Source organism: Pongo abelii, chromosome 19 (genome assembly GCF_028885655.2).
Source record: "Pongo abelii isolate AG06213 chromosome 19, NHGRI_mPonAbe1-v2.0_pri, whole genome shotgun sequence".
NCBI lineage: Eukaryota > Metazoa > Chordata > Mammalia > Primates > Hominidae > Pongo > Pongo abelii.
In genome coordinates this window covers 59033927-59046033 of record NC_072004.2, presented here as the reverse complement: position 1 = coordinate 59046033, position 12107 = coordinate 59033927, and the positions used below count along the sequence as shown (strand labels likewise).

Below are 12107 nucleotides of genomic sequence, written 5' to 3'. Positions count from 1 at the left end.
GGTTCAAGTGATTCTCCTACCTCAGCCTCCCGAGTAGCTAGGATCACAAGCACACAACACCACACTGGCTAATTTTTGTATTTTTAGTAGAGACAGTATTTCACCATGTTGGCCAGGCTGGTCTCGAACTCCTGACGTCAAGTGATCCACCTGCCTTGGCCTCCCAAAGTGCTGGGATTATAGGCATGAGTTACCACACCTAGCCTTGTATTTTAGCACTTAATTACCTGGAGAATCACAGGCAAGTGATTTAACCTTCCTGCACCTCAGTTTCCAGCCCAATAGAATGAGGCTAACTCTTGCTTTGTAGAGTCAGTGTGGGGATGAGCTACAATGAATATAAAGAGTCTGGCAGTGTGCCTGGCATATTGTTAAATACATAGTAGCCAGTAATGTTATTTAACTGTATCTCTACTCATCTAGAGGGAAATCATCCTTACAGATGAAGGAAAATGTTGGATAAAAATAATTTTTCTTTTTCTTTTGTTTCTAGGTTTTTGATGTAACTAAAACTCCTCCTATCAAAGCCCTACAACTCTGTACTCTTCTTCCATATTATTCAGCTCGAGTACTTGTTTGTGGAGGGGATGGGACTGTAGGGTGGGTCCTGGATGCAGTTGATGACATGAAGATTAAGGTATTAGTCTTTAAGAACTACTACAGAAGGACTTCTAAGATAAATATGCTATACATATATATATATATGGGTTTTGTTGGTTTTTTTTTGCTTTTTTTTTCTTGAGATACAGTCTCACACTGTCACCCAGGCTGGAGTGCAGCGGCACAAACACAGCTAACTGCAACCTCCATCTCTCAGGTTCAAGCCATCCTCCCACCTCAGCTTACAAAGTTGCTGAGACTGTAGGTATGCGCTACCACGCCTGGCTAATTTTTGTATTTTTTGTAGAGACAGGGTTTCACCATGTTGCCTGGGCTGCTGTCAAACTCCTGGGCTCAAGCGATCCTCCCACCTTGGCCTCCCAAAGTGCTGGGATTACATGGGTGAGCCACTATGCCCAACCTAATATAGAATATTTTTGCTTTATATTTTTTATTATGCAGATGAATATTAGACATTGCCAGCTTCAAATAGTTAAAAATGAGATGTTTTGATTAAGCAATTAGCACAAGCTTTAGCAAAACAACATACAGTTGTTATATTTGTATCCTTACTGTTTTGGTCTTATTAAATTTTACAAAATATTATTACCCAGCAAATAGTCTGCAGAGAAAAATCTAAAACGTATCTTCCATATTCTAGGGACAAGAAAAGTACATTCCACAAGTTGCAGTTTTGCCTCTGGGAACAGGCAACGATCTATCCAATACATTGGGTTGGGGTACAGGTTATGCTGGAGAAATTCCAGTTGCACAGGTTTTGCGAAATGTAATGGAAGCAGATGGAATTAAACTGGATCGGTAAGTTACGTTTCCCCAAAAAGTAGATTTCTTGAGATTTAGCCATAATTGTTTGGTTTACAAATGAAGACTTGTGTAAATGAAATGTGCCATGTAATTTAAATGTGAAAGACTATACTAGTTGTACTTACACATAGATACTGGTGTTTTGTTTTATTATGTAAGAGCCGAAGTAATTAGTTACAGTGAGTACTTATCCCTAAATTTGCATGCTCATATACATGTGGTTACTTTTTTAGATGGTATTTTAATAGAAAACCCTCATTTATCCAAACATCCAGAGTACGGGGTTTGTTGTAAAAAGTGCTGTTTTTTTTAACTTCTGTTTTTTAGATGGAAAGTTCAAGTAACAAATAAAGGATACTACAACTTAAGAAAACCCAAGGTATGTTGTTAGTGCCTCAGTTGCAAGTGGTTTCAGCTTCATTGCACGAGATACGGCACTCTGTGGTGGGATACAGAGACCTGGTGCTTATCTCAAGGGAGCTGGCTGTGGAGCAGAACAGAAGCTTATATGCTTACCTCACAAGCTGGACTGTAAATGTGTTATGGGAGAGAACAGGGTGCAGATATGCTTAGTTCTGCCCTAGCTGATCAGCCTGAGAAGATTCAGAGGAAGTGATACGGGAGTTGGTCCTTAAAAAAGCAAAGGACTTTCCAGGCAGAGGTAATAGAGGTGAGAGAGGGCAAAGCATGGTTAGCAAGTAGCAAATAATACAGAGAGAGTAGATCTGTATTTTTAAAAGATACTCTGGAGATAATGTGAAAATAGCTTAGAAGCCTGCACTAGGTAGAATCAGGATGAGGACAATGCAAAGACATTTTAGAGGTAGAATTAATCAATACTTGACAAATGATTAGTATAAAGGGAAAAGAGAAAATACATATTACTATTAGATTTCTAGTTTTTATAACTGGATATATGGAAATGACTATAAGAAAAATACCAAGTTTCAGGTTTGGGTAGGAAGAAAATGAGACAGATATTGGGCATATCAATCTAAAAGTTTTTGAAGTGTTAAACAAGAAGTTGGAAGTTTAGGCTTATTGCTCAGGAATAAAGACAGAGCTAGAGATGCAGATTGAGGAATCTAGACTGGGTTAGGAAGTAAAATAAACTGGGATGGGAGCAGGGGGAGTAGCCCAAGTTGTGGGATTCACATCCCTATTAGCCTTTGAACTGAAGCTTTATTTCTGATAATTGTTTAAATGCTGAGAATGCGTAAGAGAATGTGGGGAGTGAGAGGGGAAAAGAGGGCAAAGAACTACATCTTTTCTTTTTTTTTTCTTTTGTTGTGTAGACAAGGTCTCGGTCTGTCACTCAAGCTGGAGTGCGGTATTGTGATGACAGCTCACTGCAGCCTTGACCTCTGGGCCCAAGCGATTCTGCCACCTCAGCCTCCGAAGTAGCTGGGACCACTGGCATGTGCCACCATGCCCAGATAGTTTTTGTTTTTGTTTCTGTTTTGTAGAGAGAGGGTCTCCCTATATTGTCCAGGCTGGTCTCGAACTCCTAGGCTCAAGCAATCCTCCCACCTCAGCCTTCCAGAGTGTTGGGATTACAGGCATGAGTCACTATGCCCAGCCGTGAACTACATCTTGAAAATAGATATATTTAGGTGACACAGATTAAGAGAGGCCACTAAAGGAGACTAAAGAGTGTAGTAAGTAAATAAGGAGAAAACAGAGAAAGAGAATTACAGTAGGTGGGTGATAAACAGCAAAATTAAAGCAGACTTTAAAGAAGAGCATTTGGGGAACACTGATGCATGTTTCTCTGCTCCTCCATCTCCTTGCCACTGAAATCCCTCTAAAATGTGCCTCTGAAAGATCTTGTATAGATCTTTGAGAAGGCACAAAACCTTAAGGAGAAAGAGATCACAGCAGTCTTCAGAAGCCAAAACTAGGAAGGTTTGCATATTGAAAAAAGCTCAAAAGTGCCTACACTGCAGAAAACCAAGAAAGAAACCAGTTTATTGAGCAGAACCAAGCAAAGGCTTAGGAATTCAAGTCACCACATCACTCAGCAGTAGTATAGAGTGGGTCTGAAAATAGAAGGAGTGAGCAAAAGAAGCTGTTTGTCCCCTAGATCACTTCCCCTTTCCCCAGCTTCACGTGGTCATTTACTACCCTCCTCAACTCAGGTAGTAGATTGGAGGTTTACTCTGGAAAGTTTAGAGAGACTCTAGCCAGCTAACACCATACTGAAAACAGATTTAGTGCAAAGTGAGATCACTGGCCCTTTTCATCCACTCAACTTCAAGAATAGTGGCAGAGAGGATTTCTCTCTGGGGAAGCTAACTTGCCCAAGGAAAAAATTAACAGGTACCAATATTTGAGTGTCCCCTAGCAAAAGGACCAGATTTTTGCACTGTAGTCCTATAATGAAGCTTATACCCTAGCAAGACCTGCTTTTGGATGCAAAGTTCACAGTTTGCCTTTTATGCCTTACTCTTAAAACATGAATGTATACAGCCAAGGATTGGAGGCACAAACAAACATTTAAGGAAAGCCTCTGCCATGAGAGAGCCCCAAAGAAAGAAGAAGAAAGAATTGTAGGAAACACAGTCCAGGAAGCTGAAGGAAGTCAGGGAGTGGGACTAATGTTCTCAGAGAAAAATGAAAATATTAATAGAACAGAGTTCTATAAAAGGAACATTCAGAAACACATACCTCAAAAAAGGCTCTTATAAACTAAAATTCAGTATCAAATTGGAAAGTACAATTGAAGACACCACTCAGAAAATACAACAAAAAGCAAAGGAGCTGGACATGGGGGCACACGCCTGTAGTCCCAGCAACTCAGGAGGCTGAGGCAGGAAGATTGCTTGAGCCCAAGAGTTCAAGGCTGCAGTGAGCTATCATCACGCCACTGCACTCCAGCCTGGGTGACAGAATGCAGATGAGACCCCATCTCTAAAAAAGAGAAAGAATACAGTAAGTAACATTTAAAATTTAAAAATCACAAATTGGCCAGGCGCGGTGGTTCACGCCTATAATCCCAGCTCTCTGGGAGGCTGAGGCGGGCGGATCACCTGAGGTCAGGAGTTTGAGACCAGTCTGGCCAACATGGTGAAACCCCGTCTCTACTAAAAATACAAAAATTAGCCGGGTGTGGTCGTGGGTGCCTGTAATCTCAGCTACTCGGGAGGCTGAGGCAGGAGAATTCCTTGAACCCGGGAGGCAGAGGGTGCAGTGAGCCAAGATCACGCCACTGTACTCTAGCCTGGGCAACAGAGCAAGACTATGTCTCAAAAAAAAAAAAAAAAAAAATCAAGAAGTAATGATCTGATTATGTTATTTAGAAATATAGAGATAAATACCAGAAGAAAGAACTATGGAAAGAGCTCTGGGAGCAGGAATTATAAATGAGGAGGAGTAGACAGAAAACTGCAGTGTTTCCTTTGAAGCCTTGTAGAACTATATAGCTTATTAAAGTGGATTGCTTTGATTTATTTTTTTAAAAAATTGAACGTAAAAAAATAAAGTATTGAGAGATCCTTTAAAATGGTTCCTGTGTTCAGAAGTATTTGTCAGTTATCATAGTGCCTGAAATGCCAACATTAAAGATGTATTTCTCTTTTTGATAGTAGCCAATCTAATAGGTATGAGGTGATAGCTCATTGTGGTTTTCATTTGCAGTTCTCTGATGATTAGAAATATTCAGCATTTTTTCATATGCAGGTTGAATATCCCTTATCCAAAAAACTGGGACCGGAAGTATTTCAGATTTCTAATTTTTTTGGATTTTGGAATATGTGCAGAATATGTACCCCTTGAGCATTTCTAATCTGAAAAGCTGAAATCCAAAATGCTCCCATGAGCATTTCCTCTGAGTGTCATGTCAGTGTTCAAAAAGTTTGAGATTTGGGGACATTTCAGATTTCAGATGTTCATATTAGGGATGCTGAACCTGTATCTGTTGGCCATTTTTATGTCTTTTGAGAAATGTCTCTTCAAGTCCTTTGCCCATTTTTTAATAAGATTATTGGTTGTTATTGAGTAACTTGAGTTCCTTCTACATTTTGGAGATTAGTTCCTTATCGAGTATATAATTTACAGAGATTTTCTCCCAAGTTGTGGGTTGCCTCTTCACTCTAGTGTTTTCCTTTGCTGTGTAGAATCTTTTTAGTGTGATGCAATCCCTTTTGTCTATTTTTACTTTTGTTGCCTATGCTTGTGAGATCATATCAAACAAATATCAAACAAATAACTGCCCAGGCCAATGTCGTGAAGCTTTTTCCTTACATTTTCCTTTAGTACTTTTATAGTTTCAGGTTGTACATTTAAGTCTTTAATCCTTTTTGAGTTGATTCTTTATAATGGGTGAAATAAGGGTTGATTTTCATTGTTCTGCATGTGGATATCCAGCTTTCCCAGTACCATTTATTGATGAGACTGTCCTTTCCCTATTGTATATTCTTGGCACCTTTGTCAGAAATCAATTGGCCGTAGATATGTGTATTTATTTTGGGCTTTCCTATCCTATTTCATTGGTGAGTAATAACAAATGTTGGCAAGGATGTGGAAAAGAGAGAATCCTTATACACTATTGGTATTGCAAATTAGTACAACCATTTTGGGAAACAATATGGAGGTTTCTCAAAAAACTAAAACTAGAATTACCATATGTTCCAGCAATCCCATTTATAGATATATACCCAAAGGAATTGAAATCAGTATATCAAACAGATGTCCATGCTGCCATGTTCATTGCAGCATTATGTACAATAGCCAAGATGCAGAAATAACCTAAGTGCCCATCAGTGAATGAATGGTTTTTTAAAATATGCCATATATACACAATGGAAAACTATTCAGACTTAAAAAAAAAAAAAAAAAAAAAAAAACAGGAAAATCTGTCATTCTCAGCAACATAGCTGAACCTAGAGGACATTATTTTAAATAAATAAACCAGGCACAGAGAGACAAATATTGTATGATGCCACTTATACGTGGAATCTAAAAAATCAAACTCAAAGTCGAGAGTAGAATAATGGTTACCAGAGACTGTAGAGAGTAGGAGAGTAGATGGAGAAAGGGGAGACACTGGTTAATAGGTACAAAGTTTTAGTTAGGAAGAATAAGTTCTGCTATTGCACAGCTTGGTGACTATAGTTAATAATAATGTATATTTTCAAATTGCTAAAAGAGAGGTTTTTTGTTTTTTTGGTTTTTTTTGTTTTCTTGTGTTTTTTTGAGATGGGGTCTCATTTGCCCATGCAGTGGCGTGATTACGGCTCACTGCAGCCTAGACCTCTAGGGCTCAAGTGATCTTCCCACCTTAGCCTCATTAGTAACTGGGACTACAGGCACATGCCACCACACCCGGCCAATTTTATTTTTATTATTTTCAATAGAGAGAAGATTTTTCTATGTTGCCTGGGCTGGTCTCAAACTCCTGGGCTCAAGCAGTCCACACCCCTCAGCTTCCCAAAGTGCTGGGATTACAAATGTGAACCACTGTGCTCAGCCTAAAAGAGAGGATTTTAGATGTTCTCACCACAAATAAATGATAAACATTTGAGGTGATGGATATGCAAAAAAAAAAATGATGTATTTCTCATTCATACCAGGATGTATTACTGTTCAGTAATAAAGCAGAGCTGAATATTTAAAAATATTTATCAGAGATCATTCCTCCAAAGAAAGATGGACAAAGTTTCACACACACCAGTTAGATGATTCAAATAAGAAGATACGTCCTTCAGCCGTTTGCTGTCAAGAAATAAGATATGTCATTAAAAATAAATATACTACAATCAAGTAGGGTCTGCTTACCTCTATAGAAGAACATCCAAACAATCAAATACAAGAAGGAACTTCATTTCTCTATACATTCATGCAAGTATTTTGTGCCCATCTGGTGCCAGGCACTGTCGTAGGTGCTGGAGTTTCAGTGATGAAGGCCTTGCCCTTATGAAGCTTATATTGCCCCACTCTTAGTTTCTGAATAAAGGACACCTAGGAAACTAGAAAAAAAAATTCAGTTAAAAAATAAAGGCAAATTAATGAACATTGACATATTTTATTTAAAATAAGGTGTTTATGGGGTTTTTTTTTAAAAAAAAGAACAACTAGGATTGAAAATTATATTTTGGCAGTGAAGGGACAGACATTTAGTTCCATAAGAGATGAATGGGAAAAGGATGAAAAGAACAAGTGACCAAATTTAGACTTAACCATCAAAAGGAGGAAGAGCGTCTTTGATTTGAAGGAGAAAGGTGCACTTGAGTAAAGTCAGAATTTTTAGATGGCAGAAAGAGAGCGTGAGAATTCATACCTTTCATACCTGAGGATCTCACTTTTTTCAGTGAGGCAAGAATCAAGATCATCTGAACATAACAAAGGCAAGGGAGCTGGTTATCAGGGACTTGAAGAGAGTTGTAAATTTTGAAATAAACCACTAGGGAATACAGGAAAGGAGACATCTAAAGGGTTACTGTGTCCTATTAGCGATTGTGTCCAGCCATCCTTAGAAATAACTTTGTAACAGGATCATAATTATAAGATTCTTATCAGCAATGTGGAAATAGAGCAGAGAAAACAGTTTGATTTAGAGAAGATTAACAAGGCTGGCCGGGTGCAGTAGCTCATGCCTGTAATCCCAGCACTTTGGGAGGCAGAGGCGGACGAATCACGAGGTCAGGAGCTCGAGACCAGCCTGGCCAACATGGTGAAACCCCATCTCTACTAAAAATACAAAAAAATTAGCCGGGCATGGTGGCAGGCGCCTGTAATCCCAGCTACTCTGAGTCAGGAGAATCGCTTGAACCTGGGAGGCAGAGGTTGCAGAGAGCCGAGATCGCGCCACTGCATTCCAGCCCGGGCGACAGTCCGAGACTCCATCTCAAAAAAAAAAAGGCTAAATTGAGAAGAGGTCAAGGGAGTGTTGGAACGAAGGATGGTGTTGAGTACAGTCATTGAAATGATTGACCTCAGAATCCAGGCCGCGTTGGGAAGTAAGATAAATTAAGGTGAGACCAGTAGCCTGGGTTGGGACTAATAGAAGCTGAGAGCTTGGAGGCTGTGATAAATGTAAAGAACAAATGTAATGGGAACACAGGTATGAAAAGCCTGGAAGCATCAAGTAGAGCCATTCTAGTAGATGGTGAGGTCCGAGGTGTAGCATATAAAACAGAAATGGAAGATGAGATTCACATCTGTAGTTATCAGCCTTAAATGGAAGCTTTATTTCTGGTAACTTCACCGGACAGTATAAAATAGCCATGTGAAAAGTAAATGCAGAAAGCATCTCCGTTTTCAAAAGAACACAAAGACTAAGATTGACATTTAATTATGGCTCAGGCTTAGGTGGAACCATAGTCTGTTGCTTATTCTTACCCTTTCTCACAGGAATTCACAATGAACAACTATTTTTCTGTTGGACCTGATGCTCTCATGGCTCTCAATTTTCATGCTCATCGTGAGAAGGCACCATCTCTGTTTTCTAGCAGAATTCTTAATAAGGTGTGTTGGATAAAATAACATTTCCTGCTTATCACCGAAGGTACAGTAAAAATCAATAGTTCAATTATATTTAGCACTCTTAGATTCAGATTTAACTAACTTACAGAAATATTTACCTGCTGTCTTTTGTGTAGGGTTGTCAAATTAGATCTTTTTTTTTAATTAGATCTTTAAATGTACTTTATCAGGCCAGGCACAGTGGCTCACGCCTGTAATCCTAGCACTTTGGGAGGCAGAGGCAGGTGGATCACTTGAGGTCAGGAGTTCAAGACCAGCCTGACCAACATGGTGAAACCCTGTCTCTACTAAAAATACAAATTTAGCCGGGCATGGGGGCAGGTGTCTGTAATCCCAGCCACTTGGGAGGCTGAGGTAGGAGAATCTCTTGAAACCAGGAGGCAAAGGTTGCAGTGAGCTGAGATCATACCACTGCACTCCAACTTGGGCAACAGAATGAAACTCCATCTCAAAAAACAAAACAACTTTATCAAAGTATTATATAACTCTAACAAATTTTTTAAATTCAAATTTGGGATATTTTATAGCATATTTTGCTTAGATGGCAACTAAATGGAATATATGATAGTTTATCTTAAATGGCAGCTAAAATTGGAAGGAAATTTTAGGCAGAATAAATTTTTGGTGAAGTCATTAATGGAAAAGTAGATTTCATTGGTTTGAAAAACCTCCAAAAGGCAGATGAGATAAAAGAGCAGCCTGTTAGCCACAGCTTTGAACTGAGGTCATCTCTGGTTTCTAGTATAGTTGATTCCGTTGATGTAGTTTCGCTTAGGAATTTTTTTAATAACGTTTGGTGATTAACCAACAGGATATCAAAAATAAATGCATAGCAATTGTATTCCTGGTTCTGTTTTACAAATATTTCAAATTTTGAAATAGTTCCCTTTTATTAATATAGTTACTAAGGTAATACGTATTACTATTTATACAATTGATAATTTACTCAGTCCTTACATCAACCTTTTTGTATTCATAAGTGATTAGAAAATGTTTGTTAGATTAATACGCATTACTATTCTTAAGTAATCGGAAGTACTAGGAAAAAGTGGAATTTTCTAATTCGAATATTTTTCTTTATAAAATACAACTTTTTTGATAAATTTGGGAGAAAACACCATTTAGAAAAAAATCACTTCTAGGCTGTGCGTGGTGGCTCACGCCTGTAATCCCAGCACTTTGAGAGGCCAAGGTGGGTAGATCACGAGGTCAGGAGATCGAGACCATCCTGGCCAACATGGTGAAACCCCATCTCTACTAAAAATACAAAAATTAGCCGGATGTGGTGGTGCACGCCTGTAGTCCCAGCTACTTGAGAGACTGAGGCAGGAGAATCGCTTGAACCCAGGAGGCGGAGGTTGCAGTGGGCCGAGATCGCGCAGCTGCGCTCCAGCCTGGTGACAGAGCGACACTCCATCTCAAAAAAAAAAAAGAAAAAGAAAAAATCACTTCTATCCCACATTTCCCCTGAGAAAGAGGATAATTAAACTTAAATGGAATGGCCTGTATTGTCATCTTCCAAAAAAGAAGGATGAGTAACATTTCATGTACTGTACCACAGTTCACCTAGAACTTTTAAACTATTAATAGCCTAAGAGAATAAAATGTAAAATACAAATGATGCCAAAAGTATCTGTAATATGTAAAAGGCATTTTTATTTTTACATTGTGTTTTAATTATAGATTTCCATTGCTGCTCCTAGTGGATTCCAATTTTACCCTTTAAAATTACTAGAATGGAGGTGTTGGATAGGGCCAGAGGTTGCACACCAAAAGTGTCCCCTTTGGTTGCCCTTCTTTTCATCAGCATCTAGTCTACCGTAAGGAAAATGTGTGCTTCAACATTCTTAAAGGGAGCTGTGATACAGCGTATTTTTTCTTATTATTTACAGGGTTAGATTGTTTTAATATTATATTTTCTGTCCATTTTTCATAGGCGGTTTACTTATTCTATGGAACCAAAGATTGTTTAGTGCAGGAATGTAAAGATTTGAATAAAAAAGTTGAGGTAAGCTATTAACACTTTTTATTTTTTAAAGTTTTAGGTGGTCTCTGGATTATGAAGACTTTTTAAACAGAAATGCTAAACTTTGTTAATATATTTTGCCAGCATACATAGAGTATTTATTTGTGTGCCAGGCACTTTGCTACATGCTTTATACACATTGTCCCTCTAAATTCTCTCCACAATTCTACAAGGCATGTATTATATATTCATATTATGCAGAAAAGAAAACTATTTTAAATGAAGTAATTTGCCCAAATTCTCTCATTTAATGCCCAAATGCACATGTAATCAAGATGTGAACCCAGGTTTATGTAAATCCAGTCTGTTTAACTATTAGGGTGAGTGGCCTCCATTCATACATGATAAATAATTTACAGTTATCTAATTCAGTGCCTGACTCAACATAAAGACACAGAGGAAGTTTAAATGGAAAGTTTAATTCGGATTATTTTTGTCGGGTATCTCTCTTACATACCAAAATAAAAATGTATAAATACCAAAAAAAAAAATAGCCAGGCGTGGTGGCGGGCGCCTGTAGTCCCAGCTACTTGGAAGGCTGAGGCAGGAGAATGGCATGGACCCGGCAGGCGGAGCTTGCAGTGAGCTGAGGTTGCACCACTGCACTCCAGCCTGGGTGACAGAGCAAGACTCCGTCTCAAAAAAAATTAATAAATAAAAAATAATAAAAATGTATAAATAGTAAAAATAGAATATTAATGATTGCTTATTGCAACAGCATCTCTGACATCATGATATGGCAGTCTTTTTTTTTTTTTTTTTTTTGAGATGGAGTCTCACTCTGTCATCCAGGCTGGAGTGCAGTGGTGCGATCTCTGCTCACTGCAAGCTCTGCCTCCCTGGTTCACACCATTCTGCCTCAGCCTCCCGAGTAGCTGGGATTACAGGCGTCCGCCACTACGCCCAGCTAATTTTTTGTATTTTTAGTAGAGACGGGGTTTCACGTGTTAGCCAGGATGGTCTCGATCTCCTGACCTCGTGATCCACCCGACTCGGCCTCCCAAAGTGCTGGGATTACAGGCATAAGCCACCGCGCCCAGCCAGATATGGCAGTCTTATATGTATTCCTTGCTTGATTCCAAAAAGAATCTGTAATGGTTAATAGCAACAACAAAGACATTAATTCAGAGAAACCTAGAACTGATAAAATAAATAAAAAGAGACCATAAACAGC

General features: G+C 38.7%; 1 protein-coding gene across 3 annotated transcripts in view; it reads left to right on the top strand.

Moving 5' to 3' along the window:
- The window catches only part of DGKE (diacylglycerol kinase epsilon), a 37489-nt gene that overhangs the window by 12740 nt on the left and 12642 nt on the right, over positions 1-12107 (top strand). For all 3 annotated transcript variants that reach the window (XR_008515137.2, XM_024235450.3, XM_054535670.2), the window contains exons 5-9: positions 494-637; positions 1262-1419; positions 1753-1804; positions 8776-8889; positions 10844-10915. Coding sequence is in view for 2 of the 3 variants with exons in the window: in XM_024235450.3 (XP_024091218.1) it covers positions 494-637; positions 1262-1419; positions 1753-1804; positions 8776-8889; positions 10844-10915 (540 nt within the window). In the remaining variant the exon portion in view is untranslated. The remainder of the gene's footprint in view (positions 1-493; positions 638-1261; positions 1420-1752; positions 1805-8775; positions 8890-10843; positions 10916-12107) is intronic.